This window comes from Crassostrea angulata, chromosome 8 (assembly GCF_025612915.1).
Source record: "Crassostrea angulata isolate pt1a10 chromosome 8, ASM2561291v2, whole genome shotgun sequence".
In the NCBI taxonomy this organism is placed as follows: domain Eukaryota; kingdom Metazoa; phylum Mollusca; class Bivalvia; order Ostreida; family Ostreidae; genus Magallana; species Magallana angulata.
Window position 1 is genome coordinate 45511682 of NC_069118.1, and position 26001 is coordinate 45537682.

At 33.4% G+C, this 26001-nt stretch overlaps 3 protein-coding genes across 3 annotated transcripts; all 3 read left to right on the forward strand.

The window, feature by feature from the left end:
• The first annotated feature begins 12861 nt into the window (after positions 1-12861).
• LOC128161778 (uncharacterized) lies at positions 12862-14240 on the forward strand. The gene has a single exon (XM_052825167.1). The coding sequence runs from the start codon at positions 13123-13125 to the stop codon at positions 13993-13995; it is 873 nt and encodes a 290-aa protein (XP_052681127.1). The 5' UTR covers positions 12862-13122; the 3' UTR covers positions 13996-14240.
• Positions 14241-17381: 3141 nt separating this feature from the next.
• Positions 17382-19609, forward strand: LOC128160103 (uncharacterized). Its single transcript, XM_052823370.1, has one exon. The coding sequence runs from the start codon at positions 17861-17863 to the stop codon at positions 19517-19519; it is 1659 nt and encodes a 552-aa protein (XP_052679330.1). The 5' UTR covers positions 17382-17860; the 3' UTR covers positions 19520-19609.
• Positions 19610-23127: 3518 nt separating this feature from the next.
• On the forward strand, positions 23128-24883 carry LOC128160151 (E3 ubiquitin-protein ligase TRIM71-like). Its single transcript, XM_052823425.1, has one exon. It carries the CDS (start codon positions 23128-23130, stop codon positions 24793-24795), a length of 1668 nt encoding a protein of 555 aa, XP_052679385.1. The 3' UTR covers positions 24796-24883.
• The last annotated feature ends 1118 nt before the right edge of the window (positions 24884-26001 follow it).

The following is a 26001-nucleotide window of genomic DNA, read 5'->3' on the forward strand; positions in this document are numbered from 1 at the left end:
ATCAGAGTCCAGTTTCTTGTAGAAACGCTCGTCTGACAGCTGCCTGTTGGCTTCAGCTAAATACGCGTGTTTGTCCTGGACAACCACTGTGGATCCTTTGTCTGCCTTTTAATGACTAAGTCTCCCTTTTTAATGCAGATCTTTCTTCTCTCGTCAGATTGTCGGGGACGACTTTTTTGTTGATCAGAAGCTTCTCAATGTCTGACTCAACAGCAAAAATGTAAGACTCGAGTGCTCCACATTTGCCCAGTGCCGGTTCCCAAGTACTGTTATGTTCCTATTAGTTGTGCAAGGGCGGAGAAGGGTCATCTTTGTAATCTCTGCTGGAGTCTTTTCGCGAAAAGTGTTCCTTTTATCGTTACGATAGCCTTCGGGAAATGCTCTGGTATCCTCTCTAATCTTTTTTTGTCATCCACCTTGTGCGGTGTTTGATTTATGTGTGTATATATATCTGGATTATACCATATGTGTTCATCAGACATTCTTTCACAATTTCTTTTTTGCACAGCAATAATTGTTCTCCAACATCTCCAGTGTTTTAATAACTGTTATTTTTTCTTATCGGTGTAAGATTTCTATAATTTCATTTGGATAAGAGTTTATCGGTGTTTTCCATTACTGGTTTATTATTTATATACGGATTTACTGTAAAACGTATGCACAAAGATTAAACCTTGTGTGAAATTCAGTAGATTTGCATCTAGACTGATGAACTTCTTTTGAGATTTTTTTTTACATCCTATCCATATTATGTTCGTTTTACTAAAGTTTAGCTTTAATCCAGACACATTTGCATACAAGTCTAGTGTTTGGAAAAATCCGTCAAAAGATTTCGGAGAGCCGTCTGTGATTAGTGAAGTATCATCTGCATACATTTTATATTCTTCCCAATCTATATTATGCCCTTTATATCTTTATTATTTCGAGTTAAGATACCTAGAAGTTCAGCAAAGAGTATAGAAAAATATGGAGAAATGGGGTCCCCTTGTCTAAATCTTTTCTCTGGTTGAAAATGTTTAGATAGTGTGCAATTTTGTATAATGCATAAGTTATATTGTTGTAGAAAACTTCTATCCATTATTTAATTGATTTACCAAAATTAGAATACTCCAAAGTTTCTGAAATAAATTTCTAAGACACTGAATCAAATGCTTTTTCAAAATCAATAAGCATAATTAGACCTGGTATCTTTTTTTTACTTAAACTGTAGTTCATAAGATCATATACATGTCTGATATTTTCCCCAATAAGCCTACCCTTAACAAAGCATGTTTGATCATTCCTAATTAATATATCTAAGAAGTTTTTAATTCGTTCTGCTATACATCCTGAAGTTATTTTATATACAACTCTTAATAAGGCTATGGGACGCCAATTTAAAAAAAATGTTTAGGTTTATCTTGGTTTGGAATACAAGTGATTATTTCTAACTTTTAAGTAGAAACCATTCAACAGCAAGTCTGCAATAAAGAACAACAGGGAAATGATCTGATCTATAACTATTTCCAAACTTAATGTTATGGATAAAGGGTGATAAGGAATAGAAAATCAAGAAGTAGTCTAACATTGCCTCTTTTACAGGATTTTTTTTTACGCCAAGTTTACCTTTTACGCTCTGGATGAGAAATACGAAAACCATCTTCCAAATCTATAATATCAATTAACTTATTAAGTTCGCATTGGTTTTTTGGGTTGTTAAGTTTTCTGTATCTTGTCTTGGTTCAAAAAACATTAAAGTCTCCTGCTAGTATTATGTGTTGATTAATATACAACTTTTCAATTACTATAAAAATCAGGTTGATCTGTGTTTGGCCCATATACAATAACGAAAAAGAAATCTTTGTTTCAATCCCAACTTCATCAATAATAAAATTACCCTTTGCATAACAGGTGGTATTTTCCCCCTTAAAACCAAAATTATTATAAACTAATATTGCTACTACAAACGATTTTGATCTGAAAGAACTGAAATATGTCTTACCACCCTCCAAAAATTGGTATGTTTTTTCCTTATCACAAGTAAAGTGTGTATCCTGAAGAAAGTAGATATTATAAGCCTTATCCTAACGGTTATTTAGCACATCCCTTCTTTTTTTATAACTGCCAAGGGCTTGACAGATGACACTTAGTATTTTCAGGAAATCATAACTTGTCTTATCCATTATCACACTGGAAAAAACGGTATTCATCACCAAAGAGAAAACAGATTAGATTATCTCATAATTTATGCATTTTGAATTTTTGTTTTCATTTGTTAAATAGAAGTGAGCTTGATAGGTAAATTAAATCATAAAGACGGAGATATTGATATCAATTGCAGCTGTGGGTACCCAAGTGTGCAGGAAAAAGTAGAATACAAGGTATATTACATACCTATTCATCAGTACGGGTGTTTGTATTTTTGAAAAATTATATCCTATTTATTTTAACTAATAACACTGTTTTCTTTAGAGAAGATAAACACACGCATCATTAATTTGTAAGAAACTAAAGTTTTGCTGCAAAAACAGATTTTTTGAGTACTCTTATTAATACTATTTATAGGAATTTCACAACTTTATTGTGTTGCAGGTTACCTATGGGTATTTCTGAATCAGTAGCTTAACTGGCATTTTAGTGAAACAAAAATATTTTTGTTTATAAATTAGTTTATATTAGTTGCATGCAGTAACACAACGTAAAGAAATCAATAACTAAGTCCATACTTTTAACTATTTTAAAACTATTGTTGCACAGGTTGCACACGCTATCTGTAGAAACATGAAAGAAACGTGCATACACCAATAATTATATCCATCACATACTAGGTTTTAATTTTAGACCCTATCATTGTAATAAAAATGCATTGAAAAAATAAACCTACAAAACCAAAATGTATAGTATTCACATTATTATACAGATGTGGCTATTGTGTATACACTTGATTCGAAATACCACAGAAGGGAATGAAAATACAACCACTTGGTCAAGATTTTATAGGTGCTGAAAACATATGTACGGTGCTTAAAACTTATATTTATTTATCAACATAAATTTTGTCATGTAAACTAATCCATTACGTTGATTTATGCAGGGTTATATCTATTTGACCAATGGTTAAACATTGACGATTCAGTTGCAATAAGTTTGAAGGTTGTGTTTCTAGGAAAATTGATTTATCTTAAGATAAACTAGCTAGCTGAGCCAGAATAAAAAAAAAACATATTTTCTAATGTAGTTACCATTTTCCTTATTGTTTCAATATTAATATCCTGGAAGAGAAGAACTTGTTAATATAAAGATACAGGAAAACATCTAGAACCTTAAATATTGTTTGTTATATGTACTAAATGACGGTTTATAGGTTAAAGGTAAATAAGGGCCATGAAATGTTTAAACTTTAACTATCAAAGTGGTTGAAATGTTTACATTCAGTTGTTTATATTTTTTTTAAGATAAAGTATATAACGTGTTACTTACGTTTTGATGCACGTAGGAAGTTATATAAATTACCGTATGTCCAGTAATTTGCGCGATGAGATAATTTTCGCTTTTTCGCAATCCCTGGTCGTAAATAATAACTTGGAAATACTGTTACCCACTGTTACTTAGGTTTTTATGTAAAATTAACTATTTCTTGTTTCACGATAACTGCGATTATTGTGGACAAAATTTCACCCATCTGTTTAAAGATGATCATTTACTGTTATCTATTCTTAAGCCTCTATGCATTTCTATCATCTTAAGGCTATGTAGGTTCATCATGTGAATATATTGAAATAAAGATGATATTTTGAGGCGTCCAGATATTAAACACAGTTTTTACAAATACTTTCAGCTGATATAAAAATATATATATGAAGTGTGAATATACATGTATATGTAAAACGTTTGATCAGTGCAGCGGCGAAGAGCCCCATTGTATTTATACACGACTCACGTTTAGTGATATTACTGTGACATTCATACAGTTCGTTGTATATTACATGAAACTCGTATTCTATAATCATACCATAATTCATTCAAGCCTTCAATGCATCACAATTACAAACGCATGCTCAGATATTTCATGATTAGTACATGTACCATAATGACTTGTTTAGAAGAAATGACACCAAATACTTTAATGTGTTAAACGTATGTTTAACATTTTAGAAAGGAATCATTGTTTTACCAAGCACTTTACAATGTAGGAAATTGATAAAAATTACAACATCAGTGCCGAAGCCTGTTAAAATAAACTTCTTCAATGTCTTACATGGAAACTTTTAGGATGCTTCTCCTAAAATGTTAGAAAACTATTGTGATTTGATTGTTGATCAAAAAGGCATAAATGCATTGCTTATAAACTATACATTTTTGTAAAATGGATGCTCTTTAAAATATTTATCTTTAAAAAATACCAGATAAACAAATACATATAAAACTGTTTACATTATTTCTAATGCAAGAATAGAGACTGTAAAATTAAATTAGTTAAGAGACCGTTATGCAAAACAAACGTTTTCAAAAGCATACTTCGCTGTAATTTTAAATAAAAAATAGTATAAAGTTATATAAGTTAACTTCTTTACAGAAGGAACAATGAATGCATAAACATGCAATTACTATTGCAATACCAGCAGATTTCAATTCACTGACGCCATTAATATATATATATATATATATATCACCATTCTTTAATTCGAAGATTTATTTGCAAATATTTATTTTACATAAAACATCTTGTAATGTCGAGAATATCAGTATTCTATAACACATTACTTTGATAAATGTATAACTGTTGTCATGTTAATCTGTATATTAAGAAATAACAAGGTCGTACATCGATGATCACACAGGAGTTTGTTTTATTCATACAGCAAAGGCAAGTAAGTAACTTATCTAGTTTTAATTACATTAAGCCTTATAAGATTACTACTCTGATATGTGAAATGTGCATCCATGTGTTAAAAGTCACAATAATCCAAACGGTTACACGTATGAATGAACAGACCTTGTTTAAATTTTGAAACAAGATACCGTTCCCATTGCAATCCAATGCTTTCATTTTGTACTTGAATTATTTAAAACTTGAAAGCCATCAGGCCCCTTAAAGCATTAACAGGAATGTAATGTAAACTGACCGATGAAAAACAAGTATTAGCCCATTAAGGACCCACAACGAACTGAGATTATTGCATTTTTCTGGTTCGGAAACAACTTGGTGTTTACAACAATATGGCCGACATATGTAATCAGTGAAGAACACGACGAGTTTTCAAATACGGAAAAATACTGTGTACTCAATATGACCGGGAAAAAATATGCATAAAATTAAAGCAAACAAAACAAAGAATTTGTCCAGATGCGTTTCATGCTAATGAACACAAAATGTAGCTAGTCTCAAAATCCGTAAAGCATCAAGATTCAAGATCAAAAATGTGTTCCAATTAATCTAGTAACGTAAACTACAGATTAAAAATGTGGTCATTTTTTTATTAATTTATTGATGAATCTTATAAAAATGAAACTGAGTGAATATTACATGTCCTTGTAAAACGAATATGATATCCGAAGTAATTGTAAGGAGTATGCCTATGTATAATGTCTATGATTTACATGAACTGCGAACGTGATTAAGTGCGTTCTTGTATTGTGAGCATTTCGGGTAATACAGGTATTAGTGACAGAAACGTATCGGTATCTTTCTCTGAAGCTTCCTAAACCTCTATTTAAAAAACCGACGTAGCGTAAAAAAAGAGGTCAGTAAGCTAATAAGGGATACAGAGGTTTAAAAACCGCGTTGGATATACCACTCTTTATCTGGAAATACTTCAAGGACAAATTACTAAAGTTGACAATAATATTCAAGAATAACAATCTCTGTGTAGTAACAAACCGAAAGTTAACTGTGGCTTTGTGACAACGGACGTTTTGTTACCGACACATTGGTACTGACGAAGGAGTAGAAGATATGTTATTTGGTTTGGCCTTAGTACATAATATAATAGCCTTTTAAATGAATGCTTATATGATTCTTTAGTATCAATGTTTAAATTGACCTATTCTGTTGACAACTCTCTAGCAATTTGTTTTTCTCTAAGCCTTTTTTTCTTTTACAGATAAACTGTTTATGAACATTTTTTTATCAAAAGATGAAAATGGATTCAAATAGTTAAAGGAAGCATACATGAACATTGAACTTGTTCAGCATATTATTAGGTATTATGTTTTTTATACAGATTCAAGCCGTGTTAATGGCGCAAATAAAATATCACGTTAATAATTTATATCAACCCCTAACACTGTTATTGCTCGGAAGGGATAATACAATGATTAAGTTGTTTGTTCGCCTTTGTCGCCGTTCGCCTAGAGTCCGTTCGTTCTAAAATTCGTCAGCCCAAGGTCTGTCCGTCAAATATTCAAAACATAGATTTTCTTTCTATATAGATTTCTATATTTAGGATATTAGATAAATAAAAATAAAATAAAACGCATGGAATCTTATTCATCCAGACTGACACATCTAATAATCAGCTGCCCTGAGGTCGAAAACGTGAAGAGGGCTCGGTAAGCCTCGCCCTCGGACACGTTTTCCTAATCTTGCCCAAGTATAGCTGATATTTCAAGACATTAACCATATATTTTTTTATTATGCATTGTGGATAATCATTATTGTGAGTTGAATGTCTTGGTACGTTGAATCCATATAGTTGATTTTTAGTTATTGTTTCATTTTTATAGGATACCATGGCCACTATGAAATCATGGGGACAAGACGTCATCACATGTGTCCTTTGTGACAAACCTTGCCAAAAAAATCTGCAATGACTGTCAATTTTTTTTTTTTTTGTTTTTTTATATATATATTTTATTCAATAAATTACATTACAAGCGAGGCAACATCTCCGCAGAGACCCTCAGGTATATCGTCACCTGGGGTGCCAGGGGCCCCCTGGATCCGATAAGTTATAATTAATATCAATATTATATATGTATATATTCAGTTTGAGTTATGTCATTAATACAAGCATATAAAGAAAAATATTAATAATACACAGAAATAGTAGTTTTTCTAAATCATCTCGCAGGATGACATATTTAAGTATTTATAATAGTAACAATAGAACAGAAAGAAAAATATATAATGTATGTTTGACATTTTAAGTATATTTGAAATACATATTATAGAAAATATTAAAATATACGTATATAACGAAAAGACTATCTCATTTAAACAAATATAATATGATGGATGATTTTCGTTCATATAATGAAATACATGCACATATGGTTGCTGCCACAGGGGATATCATCACACATCTTACAGAGTCCTCGTTTTCCCCTATAGCAGCTCCACTGGAGAGACAGAAACCCTCCAGTAGCGTGGAATATGAAATTAATTTATAATTGGAAAGTAAATACATGCATAAGGAAAAAGAGAAAAAGAAGATACATGAAGACTAGACATCCAGAAGATGTATACATGTACTCATAATAAACATAAGCCCCTATCAGTTATGTGATACATTGTTAATCATAGTTCAAAAATAATATTACAGCTTCTCAAATAAAAGCCTAAGCATATCTATGTTAAAATTACTATATTTTGATTTTTTCAGGGCTAAGTAAAATATTTTTGTGGACGTTTTCACGTGCGAAATTATGTCTTCTGGTTTTTCAATATCATCATTTATTCTACACCACATCTTGTATTTATAAATTCTAAGTGCTACAAACGATATAACATTATTATAAACGATAACTTTGTTATTGATTTCTTTATATAGTCCAACAATTACATGTTTCCATGAAACCACAAAATGTAAGATAATGCTAACAATATTCCATATTTTTTTGACATTTGTACAATCATATAGTAAATGTTTAATTGTTTCATTAGAGTGCTTACAATACAAGCATGCACTAGAATCGTTTTTCCATTTACTGAGATATTCTCTACTTATAAGTATGTTGTTTAATAGTTTATAGTTAAAATCTGCGATTTGTTTGTCAAACATGTTAACGACTTTGTTTATATAAATGTTTTTTATCCATTCTGATCCTTCAATATTAAGGTCCTTAAGTATTTTCTTGATATAGTATGGCTTTTCAAATTTGTGATCTCTAAAAATCTTATAGTAAAATTTACATTTTTTATCATCTATCGATTCATATATGTTACCATGAAATAGAAACTGCGGTCTGTGAATAACAGTCGTATGTTTAGCCAGACCTAGGTCAAACTGTTTTTTAAATTTATGAAATACGTTTTTCATTATAAAATATTCACAGATTTAATTGTTCTTTTGGGCTAATATATTCGAAAAGAATTCCAGTGGTTTTAGCCCATTTTCGTCAACAATATCTTTGACATATTTAAAACCTTTATTAAACCAGTTTTGAAAATAAAGTGTTTTGTTTTTAAACATGAACAACTTATTGCCCCAAATATGCTGTTGTAAAAATTCAGGGGTTGACATAGCATTTGCCTCTTTAGTGGTTTTTGAATAACTAAATGCTTCAAATATCTCTCTGTAAAATATTGGTAGCTTTTTTAGGAGAAAGTGGTTTTGCAGATCTATTTTATTTGTGTGTAATATATAAAGTATGTCATCATCTTTCAGTTTGAAATTTTCTAGAAAATAGAGCAAGTTATTTTCACCGTTTAATATATAAGATATCCAAGATGATTTAATAGCTTTGATTTTTGATTCTATATCTACTATTCCTATTCCGCCATATTTTACATCTCCGATAAGGGTTTTTCGTTTTATTCGATCCTTTTTATTCCAGATAAAATTGAAAATCAATCTATTTATAGATTTAATAATATCAGAACTTGGGGATGGTAATATTGATATATTGTAGATCAATCTGGAGATAGCTAGACTATTAATAATACATGTTTTTCCGAATATAGTTAATTTTCTTTTTTTCCACGATTCAAAAAGTCTCTCTAGTTCTTTCAGTTTATCTCCCCAATTTTTTTCAATGCACTTTTCTTTGTTGTGTCCAATATATGTACCTATAACTTTTGTACAGTCAAAGTTGATCTTAATTCCATGTATTGTGTTTTCTGTTCCTTTCAAATCACCAAGAAGCATACATTCTGTTTTATCTATATTTAACGACATGCCAGATATCGAACCAAAACTATTTATACATTGTAGCGCAGCCTTTAGTGATTGTTTGTCTCTAAGCGGTAATGTAGCGTCGTCTGCATGTTGAATCAATTTTATTTCTTTTGTCATATATTGGGTTTTGAAACCAGCAATTTCTTTGTTTTCCATAATGGTTAAAGATAGTATTTCCGTCACAAAAAGAAATATTATTGCGGAGACAGGACACCCTGCCTAATGCCTCTATTCATAGAGCATGTTTTTGTAATCCATCCGTTATTTTTTAATCTAAATTTTGGTTCATTATAGAGTATGAATATCCAGCTGAGGAAGTTATCACCAAAGTTAAATCTTTTGAGAGTTTCAAAAATAAAATTCCATTCAACAGAATCAAATGCTTTTTTAAAATCAAGGAAAAGAAGAATTTCGTTATAATTTTCATTTTCGCAAAAGTCAAATATATCATGTATGGTTCGAGCGTTTATCCCGATGTATCTCCCTTTGATATAAGCAGATTGATGTTTACTTATAAGACGGTCTATTACTTTTTGAAGCCTATTTGCTAAGACAATAGCAATAATTTTATAATCCGTGTTTGTGAGACTAATAGGTCGATAATTTGCAAGATTTGATTTGTCCCCCTTTTTAAATATAAGCGTGATTAAGGAGAGCTTTTGTGAAGAAGTCATATTTTTATCATTAAAAGTTTGGAGTAGACAATTATAAAAGCGAGTTCTAAGTTCTGGCCAGAAGGTTTGATAAAATTCCCCCGGTAAACCATCAAGTCCAGGGGATTTATTCAACTTTAACATTGTAACTGCTATATCACATTCATTTATTGTAGGGAATTGTTCCAAAGATTGTTTTTCTTCATCATTAAGAATATTTACAAAGTCTACTTTATCGAGATAGGTCTTGATATTATTTTCATGAATGCCTATAGATTGATAGAGTTCTGTATAGAAATTACATAGTTCCCCTAAAATGTCATTACTATCAGTTATGAATTCTTGTCCTTTTTTTATGGATTTGATATTGTTGCTATTCTGATGTGTTGCCTCTAGCTTTAGAAAATAAGAAGAGTTAATCTCTCCTTCATCGATCCACTTTGCGCGTGAACGTATTTGAGCACCTTTTGCTTTCTTATCGATAAGATCTTTTAATTCCTTTTCTAATTGCCGTTTTTTGTTTATATCTATTGAATTTGTGTTTGGTCCATCTATTTCACTCAGTTTATTTTCAATTTCCTTAATCTTAATTTTGCAGGATTTATTTATCATTTTACTTTGATTTATTGAGTATTCTTTAATTTTGCTTTTTAGAGTATCCCAGTCTGCGTGAGCATTGTTACTTGTATCAAAGTTCCGTATAAGTTGTTTCATCCCATTTACAAACTGATTTTCTTTTAAAAGGGAGGTGTTTAATTTCCAATACCCGGGTCCTCTTTGGTTAGAATTGATATCAAAAGTTACTTTAATACATTTATGATCAGACATTCTCGTTCCCCCAGAGTGCGTACCAGGTATCTCCCGGAGTACAATGTTTTTTACTTGATATGCATAGGAATCTGAGACAAGAGCATAGTCGATGCGGCTTTTGGGTACGTTTTCCCCATTACACCAGGTGTATCCTATATCCCCTGGTCTCAGGTTTGACCATGTATCAATTAAACTGTTACCCGTAAGTACTTTTTTAAACGTCTTTATACTTTGATCATCATTAATTTTTTCTAGGTTGCAATTGAAATCTCCTGCTATAAAGATATTTTCACTATTTATAGAAAATTTTCGAATCCATGAATTTATTTTTTCAAAAAACGTTTTTCGATCATTTTGATTATTTGGGGCGTAAACATTTATTATTGAAAAAGTTTTGTCATCAAAAATATAGTTCAAAAAAAGTATCCTTCCATCATTTGATTTGTGAGTATCAAGAATTTCTATTTCAATATTTTTCTTAAACAAAATCGAAGTGCCTCTGCTAAATGGCGAATCAGAAAAATTGTGTATCGAGTTTCCAAACCACCTTGTATTATACTTAAATTCATGTTTTTCGATAAAATGCGTTTCCTGTAATAATATTATATCAGCATCAATGTCATTTAACCATGTGTATAATTTTGTTCTTTTTTCTAAGGAGTTAAGCCCTCTACAATTAAGTGACAAAATATTTAAAAACTCCATTGATTACATGTCTGCATTTCTGACATTTAACGTACAATTTAATTACATAATAATGCAATATTATAATTAGGATCTGTTCTTCTGGTTTCTTACCGACTGTTTCCGCTGCGGTGCATTCGGACGTCGTGATCGGCCAATGTCGGTAAGTATTTGGCCCATGGTGTTTTTGCCTGGCCACGCCTTCATCCCGGTGTACATTGTGCCTTTCTTGTCGAGCCCGGATCCCCAGTAGTCGTCAAAAGCGGCTTCCACGAGTAAAGTGGATGACCCAGTTGCGGAGATCTTGTCTCTGAATTCAATCACTTGATCGAATTTGGCCTCTAATACCTTGCGCATAATGTCTTCGCGTTGTTGTATCCAGTGATCCGGAACGGTGACTTGGGCGCCTATGCGTTTAGCTTCGAGTGCGGTGGCGGCGTTACGGACAGACGACGCCCTTATGAGATCCCCAGATCGCATGGCCTTGCTGTACTGGAAGGCATGCTCAGCGGAGGCATGCGAAATACCAAAAATCTTGATATCACATGGGTAGAAGTTGGACATCACATCATCCTTACCACTGAAGGCAATTATATCCTTAGGGGAAGGGTCATACTTGGAACATGCTTTGTCCCCTGGGGAATGGCCTGGATTTTTGCAAACTTTGCAACATGTGTCATATTCACAATTAAACCTCAAGTGGTCATCTCCCCAGCAATTGGTACACAAAATGCTTCTCTTGGTAGTAGGTTGCCCCTTATGGAAGATTGAGCATTTAAGCCCTGCGCATTCGCTGCTTTTCGGTAGAAATTTGCCTTGTTCCATTGGTTTCATATATACAAAACGATTTCCATTTAATATTTCTGTCATTTTGAAAGTGTTAGGGTTACGGATTTTTTCATATTTAATGTCTGATGTAAGTATTGCACCTAACTTTTCCAGCATGTTTTTGATACACGTGTCATCCACAGATAGGGGTATCCCACGGACCGTTATCCTCACAACATCCTCGCTGGGTTTCTCGGTCCCTGCGGAGAATGGATTGTTATCAAAAACAGCCACTGTTTTATTTTGAAGCTCAAAACCCTCGGAGATAAGCAGATTGCGACTTTCTCGCGATTCTACATATATTCTCCATAAGTCCCTATCTCTTTTGATGCATTTAATATCAGAGACAACAGTGCCAACTGCGCAAGCAAGGATATAATCAGAAATAGGATTGCTTTTATCGGTTTGAATATCCCTGTTTCTTAAGTATACAGGTTTGATCATTTTTGTGTTTTCCATTGTATACGTTATACACGGGAGAACTGTCCGAGAGTGAGTGAGCTCTACTCACCTGTAGTTCACAATGCTTGTTCACACAAAAATATGACACAAATCACGTTTTTACGAACAAATTCCAATCTGATAATCCAACATAAAGTTGATATTCACTTTTTAAATCCACTGTACAAATTTTATATACAAGAAATATCTAAATCCAGAGATAATTGTCAAAAAAGACGGAGCAAGTATAAGACACGTCTATCTACCTCTCCGTCACGTGACTTTTTGACTCTCAAGTTAATCTATGCGTGGATTGCCTTGGTAAGCATGTTGGTGAGCTTCAGTTCCAATCTCATGACATTGTTCATTTAAAGAATAGAAATATACACGCGGTGTTTCCTGATTGCAAAACACATCTTGGTCAGAGATGTGAAGTTTATTGTAAAGAGTGTCATGAATCAATCTGCACCAAGTGTACTATTGGTCGTCATAAAACTCATGATGTTAGTGAATTAGAAGAGTTAGTTGAGATCAGGAAAAGAGAAATTGAAAAAGAAGTAGAGAAACTGGAATCTAAAATTATACCAAAATTCCAGGAAGCAAATGCTATGATTTCCAACAAAATAGATTACGTCGCTACTGAATATGCTATTCTTGAACAAAAATTAGAGGAGCTTAGAAAAATATGGCATCAAGAAGTCAACAAGATATTCAACACATTTGGTTCCTTGATTTCCTCAAAAAAGAACATGAGTATTAACGATCTAACAAACCAACAGACAAATATAGCAAAATTAATTTCTGATATGATTGAAACAGTCCAACATATCAAACAAATAATGCAAACTAAGAATGCATCAAAGGTCACAGACTACGAATCAAAATCTAAAGAATTCATAAATATTCCTAAAAATGTTGCAGTTGAGATTCCTTTCCTGAAAACAAATATTGTCACAGAAAATAAATTGAGCATAGAAATAGGAGATTTCAAGGCTATCTTGACAGAAACATTCCTTCCACACAAATCGGATGAGGATCCGAATTTGCAAACAACAGAGCTGCCAGATGAAGAGAAAATGATTACTATCATTCCTACTGAAAACGATTCTCTGATTAGAATAGCTTGTACAGAGTTGAATGAAGCTTGGGTCTGTGGTGAAAAACAAACAATAACACGTATTGACTTGGAAGGGGATGTAAAAGAAACCGTCACTACCAAATGCTTATACTGGCCAAATGATATTGCTGTGACCAATCGAGGAGAGCTCATATACAGTGACTCTGACGGTGAAACAGTGAACATTGTCAGAAGCGGTAGAGCCGAAACACTAATAACTGCGCCATTAGGGTGGAAACCACACAGATTATGCTGTACGAAATCCGGAGGTATCCTGGTCAGTGTGTCTAGTGGTAGACACAATAGAATTATTCGTTCTGAAGAAAATCAAATATCTCAGATCATTGAAAAACATGACGATTGAAAGGCACTCTTTTTAGAAGGAATTTGCAAACTATATGTGACGGAAAATGAAAATGGGGATGTATGTGTGTCCGACACCAATGCTAGCATAGTGGTTGTATTAGACATGACAGGGCGAGTGCAATTCCGATATGATGGCTCAGCAGCAAAAATAAAAGGTCCCGTCAATCCGAACTGTTTAGTGACACACTCTTCGGGTCAAATTATTGTAACAGACAACAGTAATCTGTGTCTGCATATTTTGGATAGAAAGAAATTTCTAAATTGCTTGGAATGTTTTGGTCAACAAAGTTGTTATGGATTGAGTATAGACACAGAAGGGAGGTTGTGGCTGGCATTTAATTGTACGAACGAAATCAAGGTGTTTCATTATTTGAAATAGAAAGAAAACTGCAACAATTGTTTTAAGAAACTGCACTGTTATAGTTCCTTTTAAGCTCATTATACATGTATAAAAACTGCATCATATTCCCACTGATTATATATAAACGGTCTAAGGTGTTATTATGTGTTTATTGTGATATTACAATTGATCATATGCTCAATAAGAGGTAAATATCACTCGTGATAAATTTTTTTTATATACTCACTGTGATGACATCACAATGGATATTTACCAATTTCTATTCGAATGATGTTACATGTAGACGTCTTGCTTTGAAAATCTATACTTGAAAATTAAGACATTTTGCAAAAAAACTACAAAATACCTGTAACAGAGTAACTGTATACACCTTCGGTATTTCAACACGGATGAGAAGGTGTTTGTAAGCTATTTGAAATTTAAATGATTAATTATTGTTGAATTAATAAAAAAAAACCTACTTTCATTTTCGATAAACAAGCCCTAAATAGCACAAATGTTAGTAAAGTGGTGGACACGCTTTGGCAGATCCAAGTCAGGGGTAGTTTGCATTAAAATATATACTTGCAATGAAATGATATTGAATGATTAGGTAACGAAAGAATGTATTAACTGGTAACTTATTTTATACATGGAAGTTGAGATTTTACAAATGTTGAACAAACAAAATGAGCCAATTCGTTTCTTGAATGCGCGATTTAAGTGTTGATGGATAGAACGCTTGCAAAGCATGACCTCTGGTGGGAGAATGGTATAGAACTTTCCAGAACGGGGCAACCAAGAACGCAGGTTGACCAAATAATCAACCGCATGCCGAAAAGTATCAGACGAGTTCATTATGTATCGCGGGCAGATACCATTGATCGGGCATCTCTGGTTAATACAGAAAAATTTAATAAAAAATGAAATAATTTAATGTGATTTTAGTCTCGATGGAAAAAAACAATCTTTTCAGAGCCGGGTGCCCCGAAATGCGGGACGACTAATTGACGTCATGTTGGAAAATGTAGAGCGAGTTAACCATCGGGTGTATACGTTGGAACCAACAATTTTGGTTTAAAATATGCAAATAGCTTACCCACACTACCCTGTTTTTATAGACAGGGGAGTACAAGGCGATAAATATACCCCATCATTGAGCAATATTATAAAAAAAACTTGTTCAAATGTTGCTGAGATATAAAATTTGGGCTGGTATACATTGTTTATATCATGAATTTAACGTTGCAAATCAATAACGTGCTTTAATTCTGTAAACACAAGAGATCTAGGTTTCCAAATTAGACTACACGATGTTTTATGCATAAATCTTAACCATTTACTCTGCTATGTTGTATAATTTTGGTAAGAATGGGTCTAGACTCCAACGTAAATGTACTTTTAATAAAATGATAAGTTTTCACTGTTTTTTTTATCGTTGATTTATTAAAGTGGAGTCTGAACCCCTTATGGGTGAATGCTCGTGGTTTTCACAAAAACTGAAAACTTTATATATAATTGTTAAACTATTAAAGTTTAAACGGTGAATTGCATATGTCTATATAGCTCAGTGTGATAGGAGGAGGGCTGTAGACAGTGCCTCTCGGCGGAGAGGGTGTTCGAATCATGGTGGTCCTTTTCTTTTTTTTTAAATTTCTGCGCGTTTAATTCCTTTTAGGTAAACACTTTTTAAATTTTTGGATACAAAAGATTTTTTGGGAAAATATTTTAAACCTGTCAGATGACAAAAAAAAAAACCCCAAAAGATAATGTTCTTGTCCAGTCCAAATAATTTCAAATAAACAGTAGCGCTAGCACAGTCACGGATTGTTTGAGATCACGTTTTAATGTAAAGATAAGAAACATAGAAATGAAACCAAGAAGAAAAATAAATGTATGTTAGTTAATGATCAAGTTCTGTATCATAGCATTACATGTACAGATACATATATTCAAATGTATGATTTTTTATGTACATGTATATAAGAGATGTACATAAGTCGTTTAAATGTCCTAGGTGCGGGGGATTTAACAGGCATTGTACGCTCTGTTCCTTTCATACATTTTTATACACCGACAGATTGGTAGTAAATCTTAAACATTAATTTGTAAACAATGAAAAGATTTGTTATCCATAAAACTGGGAAGTTGAATGCTAGTGGAATTCAACTCAAAATGTAGGGTTTTGATTCAAACACAACCGATAAGAAAAACAGCTTCCTTTCTACGAAGACTGTAAGTAGTCCTTTGCTTACCAATAGTGGTCTACAATCATGTTAATTTATGTTTAGCAAGTACATTTAATTGACTTGATTCTGTAACCGCTCGTTGCATTGACCGAATATAAAGATAACAATTACAGAGTTACTAGTTATGTTCAGTTAAATCCAAAATTTATAGTCTTGTGTATTTATCTGACATTTAAATAAATTGTAACTCTTCGAAAGTCTGAATTTTTATGACAACTTGTTGTTTAGAACAGTAAAAAATAGCTCCTTTAGATCGTCTATTGTAGTATTATGTTGCAGGGAAATAAAATACACAACGACTCTATTGAAATGTAAGCCACGTTTGGACTTGAATCAAAATTATTTTAAAAAATTGACAAGCAAGGTAGCGTATCCTCAATTTGGTTTAACAAAGCAGCAGCAGTAACATACACAAGACGGTATTTTTTACCAAACGAATACCGTGTGCGCGCGTACAGTAAAAGTAACACGTCAAACTTTTCTTCGACTCAACGGCATCAACGTCCTTCATTGGTCATTTATGCCTTAAAACTAAAATCCAATTTTTACTTTAATCTGCATTTATACACTTGGGGGATGTGTGCGCAGTCTCATCTTTAAAACCCACTAAAACTTGAGAGAGCGCTATTGAAAAAGAGGCAAAATATCCTTCAAAGGACCATTTTTTGAAGTGCATGTCTGTCAGCGAGTGACACGTCACCTTTACGTTGTCTCAAAGCTAATTGAGGTCAAATCCGGTATAAGTGACCAAAACCGCATCTTTTTACATATACCAGTCATTGACATCCATTTCAATTGTGGTCCCTTTTTAAGAATATATATGTGGTTAAAATTCAACAAAGATTGGTAATGCAATATGGTCTTATATCAGATATATGATTTGTTTATCAGACATATGAATTTAGTAACTATACCAAAAACAATCAGCCATTGCGTTTCTAATGTCCGTCAGTATTTATTAACAGTGTCCGTATACCATTCAAACACAAAATCCATTAGTAACTCTTCCTTTACATAAAAAATTAACAATAGACCGAAATTAGCTCTTGTCATATGACAGTTTGTATGAGGAAATGTTTGATGTCTGTATTTCCTGCGAAAACGACGCAACTAGGTAAGTTAATTTTTAACAAGAACAGTCTAGTTGTTTTCATTCGTTGTAATTGTAAATGAAGATAAAAATGATAATTACGTGAATTTTAGTTATTTTGCTCATAATTTCATCAGTGGTTTATATTCATTCATTACAGTATGAAATAAAAGGAATAATTAACATGGCCACATTTAGATCATGGTTACAAGATATCAACGAATGTCACCATTGTGGCAAATCTTCCATAGAGTTTTGCAATAGCTGTCAGCTTAATTTATGTGTGAATTGTGTGAGCAAACACGTGGACAAATTCCAGTCTCTGTCACATGATATAGTTCCATTCAAGAACAGAAAGATACACTGGGTGTTTCCTGAGTGCAAGTTACACCAAGGCCAAAGATGTGAGGTCCATTGTCAGGATTGTCAAACTCCAATCTGCATCAAATGTTGCATCGGTGCTCATAAACATCATAATGCGTCGGAAATAGTTGAAGTCGTTGAAATAAAGAAACAAGAGATTCGAAAGGACATTGAAGAAATTGAAACAAAACTCATTCCAGAATATAAAAAGATAAATACTTATTTACAAGGAAAACTTACAAAAGTTGCAGAGGAATTGACCAATACAGAGCAAGAGAAGGAAAGACTAAGAACAATATGGCATCAGGAAGTGGATAACATTTTTGATAAAGTGGGTATTGCAATCCAAGCGATGAAAAAAAGTTGTCTGGAGAATGTTACGGCCTATCAAACTAAAATCAAGAATCTTATTGAAGAAATGACCCAAGCAATTCAGGAAAACAAACAGTTCCTGAAAACCACTAAACCATTAGACGTCTTTAACTATAAATCAAATCTGAATGAATATAGAAATATTATGAAAGTTAGTGTTAAATATCCGTCTCTGAAAGCAAACATTGTCGAGGGTAAAGAACTAAGTATAGAAATGGGAAAAACAAAAGCTTTATTGGCACATACATCATTATCCAATTCAGCAGTGGAAGTCTTGTGTACTTCCCAAAAACATTTGCTAACCATGGCCAGAGTAATTGCTGATATTCCCACAGAGCATAAACCTCTAAGAAGAATGGTCTGTGTGGGAGAAAATGAAGCTTGGATCATCGGAAGCAACAAAACCATCTCATGTGTTGACATCCATGGTCGCGTAAAAGAAACCGTCGTTACCAACTGTCGACTTTGGCCTGATGACATCTCAGTGTCAAATCAAGGCGAACTGATTTACAGTGACTGTAACAAAAGAACCGTTAACATTATCAGGACAGGTCAATGTAAGATCGAGATTCTTATTACCACTCCATGGGACTGGATACCATCCAGAATGCACTGTACACGATCAGGAGACACCCTAGTCAGTATGTTCAATGGCCAAAAGAAGAAAATCATTCGTTATCATGGAAAGAAAAAAATGCAGGTAATTGAGAAAGATGAACATGAGAAACCAATTTTTGAAGATGGAAATTTTGTATTGTATTTGTCGGAAAACAATAACGGAGACGTGTGTGCCTCTGATATGAATGCAGGCGTGTTGGTTGCCATAGATATGGAAGGACGAGTTCGATTCAGATACGACGGAACTCCTGTTAGGAAGAGAGATCAATTTAGTCCAAGAAATATCGTGACGGACTCTCTTTCACAGATCATAGTGACTGATTATAATAATTCGTGTCTACACATCTTAGATCAGAACGGACAGTTCCTGAAATGTTTGGAATGTCATGGACTTAATAAAATCAATGCACTGAGTCTGGACAAGGATGGGAGGTTGTGGGCGGGGTTGTTCGAATCCGGGAAAATCAAAGTGATACAGTATCTGAACTAGGCTTTATCAAAGGTGAAAGTACACTTTTTGCACGAGACTGCTATCAACTTTGGTGTGCACATCAAAATATTGGCACCGTTATGTAAAAGTAAATGCTATCGATAAAGAACTGGGTACGCTAAGCATAACATATTGGCCCTGTCGAAATGTGAAAAAATCAAACACATGATATCTTAAATATGTTCGCCGGAATAATTCATGTAGGACACCCCCTGTATAAAATAACCTCGGTTTGAAGTCTGTGATGATTTTATATTGATAGGTCTTCATACTAAAAAGCAAAAATGATCAGCTAGTATATATTACTTAATTACATGTATGTAAATATTTATTATTGAACTTTGTATACGGAGAATTTACTCAAAGAAACTCTTCTAATGGAGCGATACCATTAAATGTCACAATTTTAGATAAATTATCATAATGTTCTCAAGTAACATTTCGTATAAAAAAAACTTTTATCAAATGTCCTTCGATGAAAATCCTCGTATGCAGTCATTTCAATCTTTTTTATTATGTTCATGAGCTTAAACAGATACTTCTTTGTGCAATTTGGAAATGTGTATTCTTTTGAATTAATCAGATTTTATGTTCTGTATTTGCTGTATGTTTTTATCTTGGCTAATTTAATTTATTGACAATAAAGTGTCTAACTGTACTTCCCTTCCCTTGTGTTAAATTGTCCGTATTAATATTACGAACTACAATATTCATTTTCTTAAGAAATTTTTTTTCAATGCATATCATAATACAGTTTGGGTACCTATTATGAGCGCTTCCTTAAATCTGGCGTTATGATATAAACAAACCTTATTGTACCTTATATACATGTAAAAGAGCTTACATAATTAAAATGTTTCGTGACAACTTCCAAAGTCTTTAACTTGTTTCCCAAATTCAAGTATACAGTGTGTACAAACAATATGCTTTTGTTAAAGTAAAACTACATTACAAGAATTATATAACATATATTAATTATTACGTAAGGCATTTTGTTTTTTAAACTCGGGTTCGTTGCCGACGTCGAGCTTGTGTCAGGCCGTTCATGAAAACGCTTGTTGACTGCATATATCCCCTACTTTTTTCAACGGCAGACTAGAATTTCATAGTGGTGCATGTATGTATACTATGCAGTACCGATCAGACCCAACCTTAAACCAGAGTAAACTCCAACTAAACCTTGGTTTACTTTTGTGGGTTACTCTGGGTTTGCTTTTTTAAAACTTGGGTCCACTCACGGTTTACTTGAAAATAGCTTTTGGGGTCAACTGTAAGGACTGAAGTGTAAAGCAGATCCGTCTTTTATCTTACCATCCTACTGCCAGTGATTCCTGCCCCTCCCCTTGCATATTTCGAATACAGTTGGCGCCTTAACTTCTAGGTATACTTCTGACCGGGTTTACTTTCTGTGTCCACCCTGGGTCCACTCTACTAAACCCGTAGTAAACCGAGAGTAAACCCAGAAAGTAAACCCAGGGTTTAGTCGGGGTTTACTTTCTAGTTAGGTTGGGTCTGATCGGTACTGTATTAACAACTATGGCTATCTTCCCCATTATTTTAATAAATCATACAAACAAGCTATGTTTTGGCTTTATTTTACTTAATGTAACCAATACCAGATGTGCAGACTTCATACTCCTTATTTGAAGATGGGTGAATAAGGCGTGTAAACTGCCTATATGGGGAAAGATAAGATAGTATAAAATTAAAATATGAACAAATCTCATAATTTCTTTCTAAATTATTGAAAACAATGCATATTTACCATAACATCGATTTATAACCTTAAATATGTTAAATATTTAGAATAGGTTGATTTAAACTTGCGTATGCGTGTCATCAAAACCTCCAAATAGTGTCATTTTTAGAACTTCAATGCCTTTTTCTTTTATAGAGTGGGTCTGGGCTCCATATTTTTGTCAAAGTCTATAAAAGGTTTAAAGGAAACCAAATCGATTTCAATCAACAAAAACGTGGAGAGATGACCCACTATACTTTAAAAATGTCATTTTGTATCCCAACAATTGAACGTTTTAGAGAAATACTACAAGTCCGTAAATTCGTGGTTGAAGTTGCATTTAGCATTTAACAATGAAGTTTGTTGTGTCTGAGATGGCTCAGTGGTTAGAGCACCAGACATTAGGTAACATTATAGAGCTAGGGTTTTTAGGTTGTGGGTTCGATATCACCAAAACTGTAGAATTTATTTTTTTTCTTATCGTTTGATAAAATATTCAACACTGAATGTAGTTAGAAATTGAGCTTTTGTAAACTTGTAATATAACATCATCTAGTATATTTGGTTGGAACAAATCATTTTGAAATTGTTTTTTACGACAAAACCAAATGGGCATTTGCGCTATCTTGTTCCCCCATCTTCTTTACAAACTTTTAAAATTGTCTTTAAAAAGTCATTGAATTGTACAAAAGAATATCCGAGAAGGCTTTTAAATCTTGATCGTAATTGTAACCTACATTTATTGCTTTACGTAATCATGTGATTTCTACAGGTAAGTAAGCGGTAACCAGACCCGGAAGAGAAAATACTAGTAGGGGAAATGCTGCCATTTTGAGTTCCAAAGGTTTGTAGTTAATTAATTGTTCGTATCCTAACTGGCATTTCTGATTTACGCTGAACTCATGAACATAATAAAGTGTTTATAGAAAAATCTCATTTTCATAGTAAACTAAGCCTGTGAAATATAACTGAAAAGTATATATTAAGTAAATGTTTAAGCTAATATTCTGATTATTTGAATCGGGGGATAAACATCTAGCGAAAATTAATAACAGTAAAGTAAGCTTTGTCTCTATGAAAAAGGAACAATATTTCTTGTGGATGCTAAAAAACAATGCATGGATGGTTTCTTTGAACCTATTGTGCGTTTGAAAACAGATTTGAAAACAGATAATTTAGATTTAACATTTTAGGTAAAAATCGTGATATTCCTTTTTAACCGGGTTTTCCAACGGAAAAATCCGGTTATTAAACTGGTGAAAATAGCGGGCGGGCGGCTGCCAAAAGGGTACCTTCATTGTACGGATAACTCCTCCTACAGTTTTCAAGATAGGAAGTTGTTCTTTTGCAGATCAATTGTACTTTTATTAGAGGTGTGCACATTGCTAGGATTTTGATTTCTGATAATTTATGAAAAAAATACCAGCTTTTGAACTTAGTCATTTTTTGGCAAAATATTGCATATAGGGTACCCTCATTGTACGGATAACTCCTCCTACAGTTCTCAAGATAGGAAGTTGTTCTTTTGCAGATCAATTGTAAATATATCAGAGGTGTGCATATTGCTAGAATTTTGATTTCTGATAATTTATGAAAAAAATACCAGCTTTTGAACTTAGTCATTTTTTGGCAAAATGTTGCATATAGGGTACTCCATTTCACTGGATATGGGTTGACATGGATTATGGATACAGTTCACATAAAAGAAAACCCGGTTTGCTGTCACATTGACAGCTTTTCACTTGTTTACAATTATGCTCTCATTAAATGCGTGCTAAAGATATAATTTATGAATCGTAAATAAATCAACGTTTTAACACATCAATTGACTGTTTGGTTTCTTTTAGGAGATAAATAGAATTATATGATAATGGACCCCCGGCGCAGTGCCCAGGATGTGTTACGGTGTCACCTCTGCGAGACCCCATCTCCCTCTTTGTACTGTGACATCTGTCACATACATCTATGTACAGGTTGTGAGGGGGAACATCTCTCGGACGAATCGACAGAACACAAAGTGGTGCCATTCAAAAAACGGGGAATCATTCCTAATTGTCCTTTCCATTCAACAAATATAAGTGTACTTCACTGTGAACAGTGCGACATTCCAATCTGCGTCACATGTTCGTTCTCTAAAGAACACAATGGCCATAAATTCGTTGAGGTATTGAAACACTTGGAAAACAAGAAAAGAGTCATTCAAAGTGATTTACAAGAACTCGAAAAATCCATCTATCCTGCATATGAAGAGATTGCATCTAACATTCCAGTTCAGAAAGCTGATTTGAATAAAAACACCGAGAAAATAACAACTTCTATCGACAAACATGGAGAATACTTGCACAGAGAAGTAGAATCCATTATCAAGAAACTGAAATGCAATCTTACTGATATGGACTCCAAACACTTGGATTTTCTTAATAAACAGGAAGATGAAATCAAATACACTATTTCTGAGATCATACAGATCACTGCTGACTTAAAGAAATTGCTCAACTCCAATGATGGCAGCCTTGTAACTGCCTACAAATCAAGAAATGCCAAATTCAGAAAATTGCCTCCTAAGCTCACTGTTTCTTTCCCAAGTTTTACCCCTTGGAAAATCAACAAAGAACAACTTTATGAACAGTTTGGTTCCCTGTCAGAATTATCTATAAAAACAGAAGGACGTGGCTACACAGTGGATTCTCCAGGTGCTGATTCTTCTGACGAAGACAGACTGTTCATTGATGAACCACGCATCATCACAGATATAAACACCGAGTATGGCAAAAATAAACTACGAAGTGTGTCCTGTCAGAGTGATGACGATATCTGGACGTGTGGTTATAGTGATAATATCATGAGACTCTACAACCTCCAAGGAGAACTAGTCAAGTCAATCAGGACTAAATCAGGAAATATGCCATGGGGCATCGCAACCACAATGAGTGGGGATCCATTTTATGCTGATTACAGTGATAGTACTGTGAACATTTTGAAGCACTCAGATATACAGTCAGTGGTAAAGCTCCAGGGATGGGGACCTTGCGGTGTCTGTAGTACCTCTTTTGGCGACTTTCTGGTTATCATGAACAGTAATGATGGTGAACGAGCAAAAGTTGTGCGTTACGCCGGCTCCACAGTGAAACAAAGTATTCAAAATGATAACAAAGGACAACCTCTCTATTCATCTGGTAACATTAAAAACATTAGTGAAAACATGAATCTAGATATTTGTGTGTCTGACTATTTAGCTTGTGCAGTAACGGTGGTCAGTCAGGAAGGGAAACTCAAGTTTACCTACTCTGGTTTTCCCTCTACTGAAAAGGGGTCATTTAAACCATATGGCATCACTACAGACAGCCAGGGCCGGATCCTGATAGCAGACCGTGACAACAACCGTATCCACATCCTGGATCAGGACGGACACTTCCTTCGCTACATTGACAACTGTCATTTACACAGCCCACAGGGTTTATGCGTTGACACCAGAGACAACCTCTTTGTAGCTGAAAATGGCCCAGGGAAAGTGAAGAAAATTCAATATTATATCTAAAGAATTTGCTGCATACAGATTTCAAGACAACTGACGTTTTGTATTTAACGTGCATTTTGAATGACAAAATATTGAGTTTGTGTTTCTACTATACTATTACTTTCCGCCGAGCCTTCTATGGACTTTACCGACCCCACAAATTTCTTTAAACAGTCAGTAACAAACCTAATAAGTGTTTTGTTTTGTCGAGGACCTAAAGTTTGAAATGTAAACAAACGTTTGTGTAGAAAATCAGTTCAAATAACGTTACGTCCGCCATGTTGCGCTATAAATTTTGACGCTTGCCTTTTAAAGAAATTTGTAAGGCAGCCACGTGACGCGTTTCATCCAATGACGTCGCGACATTCTAGTCCGAGGCAAAACAAATGTATGTATACATGTTGAAAAAAATATATATTCATTTTCTTCTTTCTTAGCTTGTGAGAAAAATGAATATTAGTAATCATTTGTACTTTAGGAAATCAAAAGTAAAACTTGTACATTATACCAACAATCTTACTACATTTATCTTTAAAAAGTCAACCAATTAAAATCTTATAATTTAAAGGACTGTATTCAATACGATTTTAGATGTGGTGTGGACAATTTTTGTTTGTTTGTTTAAAGCAATATCAGCTGTATTTTTTTTTAAATTTTATTTTGGTTCCAAAAACCTGTAAGTATGAAAAGACTGCATGTAACTTAAACTTTTATGATAAATAATATTTGAACAAATCATTCATTTTTGTCCAAGAAAGATTACTCATTTAAGAAATATATAGCAAATACTTTTTTTTGTAGGGGGTGACAATAATTCAATTTTTTACCAATTAAGGCTTCTTGATGGCTAATCCTACAAGAAAATGGCTAACAGAAATTCAAAAGCCATGATATTTTTTGGTCATTTTAGCAGAAAATAACACTTTTGAAAAAAAAAATTTCAACATGAAAATTGCACCTCATATTGCTTTAAATTTTTCATAATTGATAAACCTTTAAATAACTATTGATCATCTGTAATCAGCTCTGAAGAGAAACATCACATACACTGAGATAAAATCAGTTTGTATATATTTGACAATATCATATTACACAATTATGTACAGTTTGACATACATCACATGGTACATGTATATAATAACAAAAAGAATCATAATCAGGCCATGCCTGCCAATGACAAAGAAATAATCTAGTTGACAAAACAGCTCATCTTATTAATAAGTTCCT

Bases quoted from the DNA above. Each gene is read 5' to 3' on its own strand.
- LOC128161778 (XM_052825167.1), top strand. From the start codon at position 13,123: ATGATTTCCAACAAAATAGATTACGTCGCTACTGAATATGCTATTCTT.
- LOC128160103 (XM_052823370.1), top strand. From the start codon at position 17,861: ATGGCCACATTTAGATCATGGTTACAAGATATCAACGAATGTCACCAT.
- LOC128160151 (XM_052823425.1), top strand. From the start codon at position 23,128: ATGGACCCCCGGCGCAGTGCCCAGGATGTGTTACGGTGTCACCTCTGC.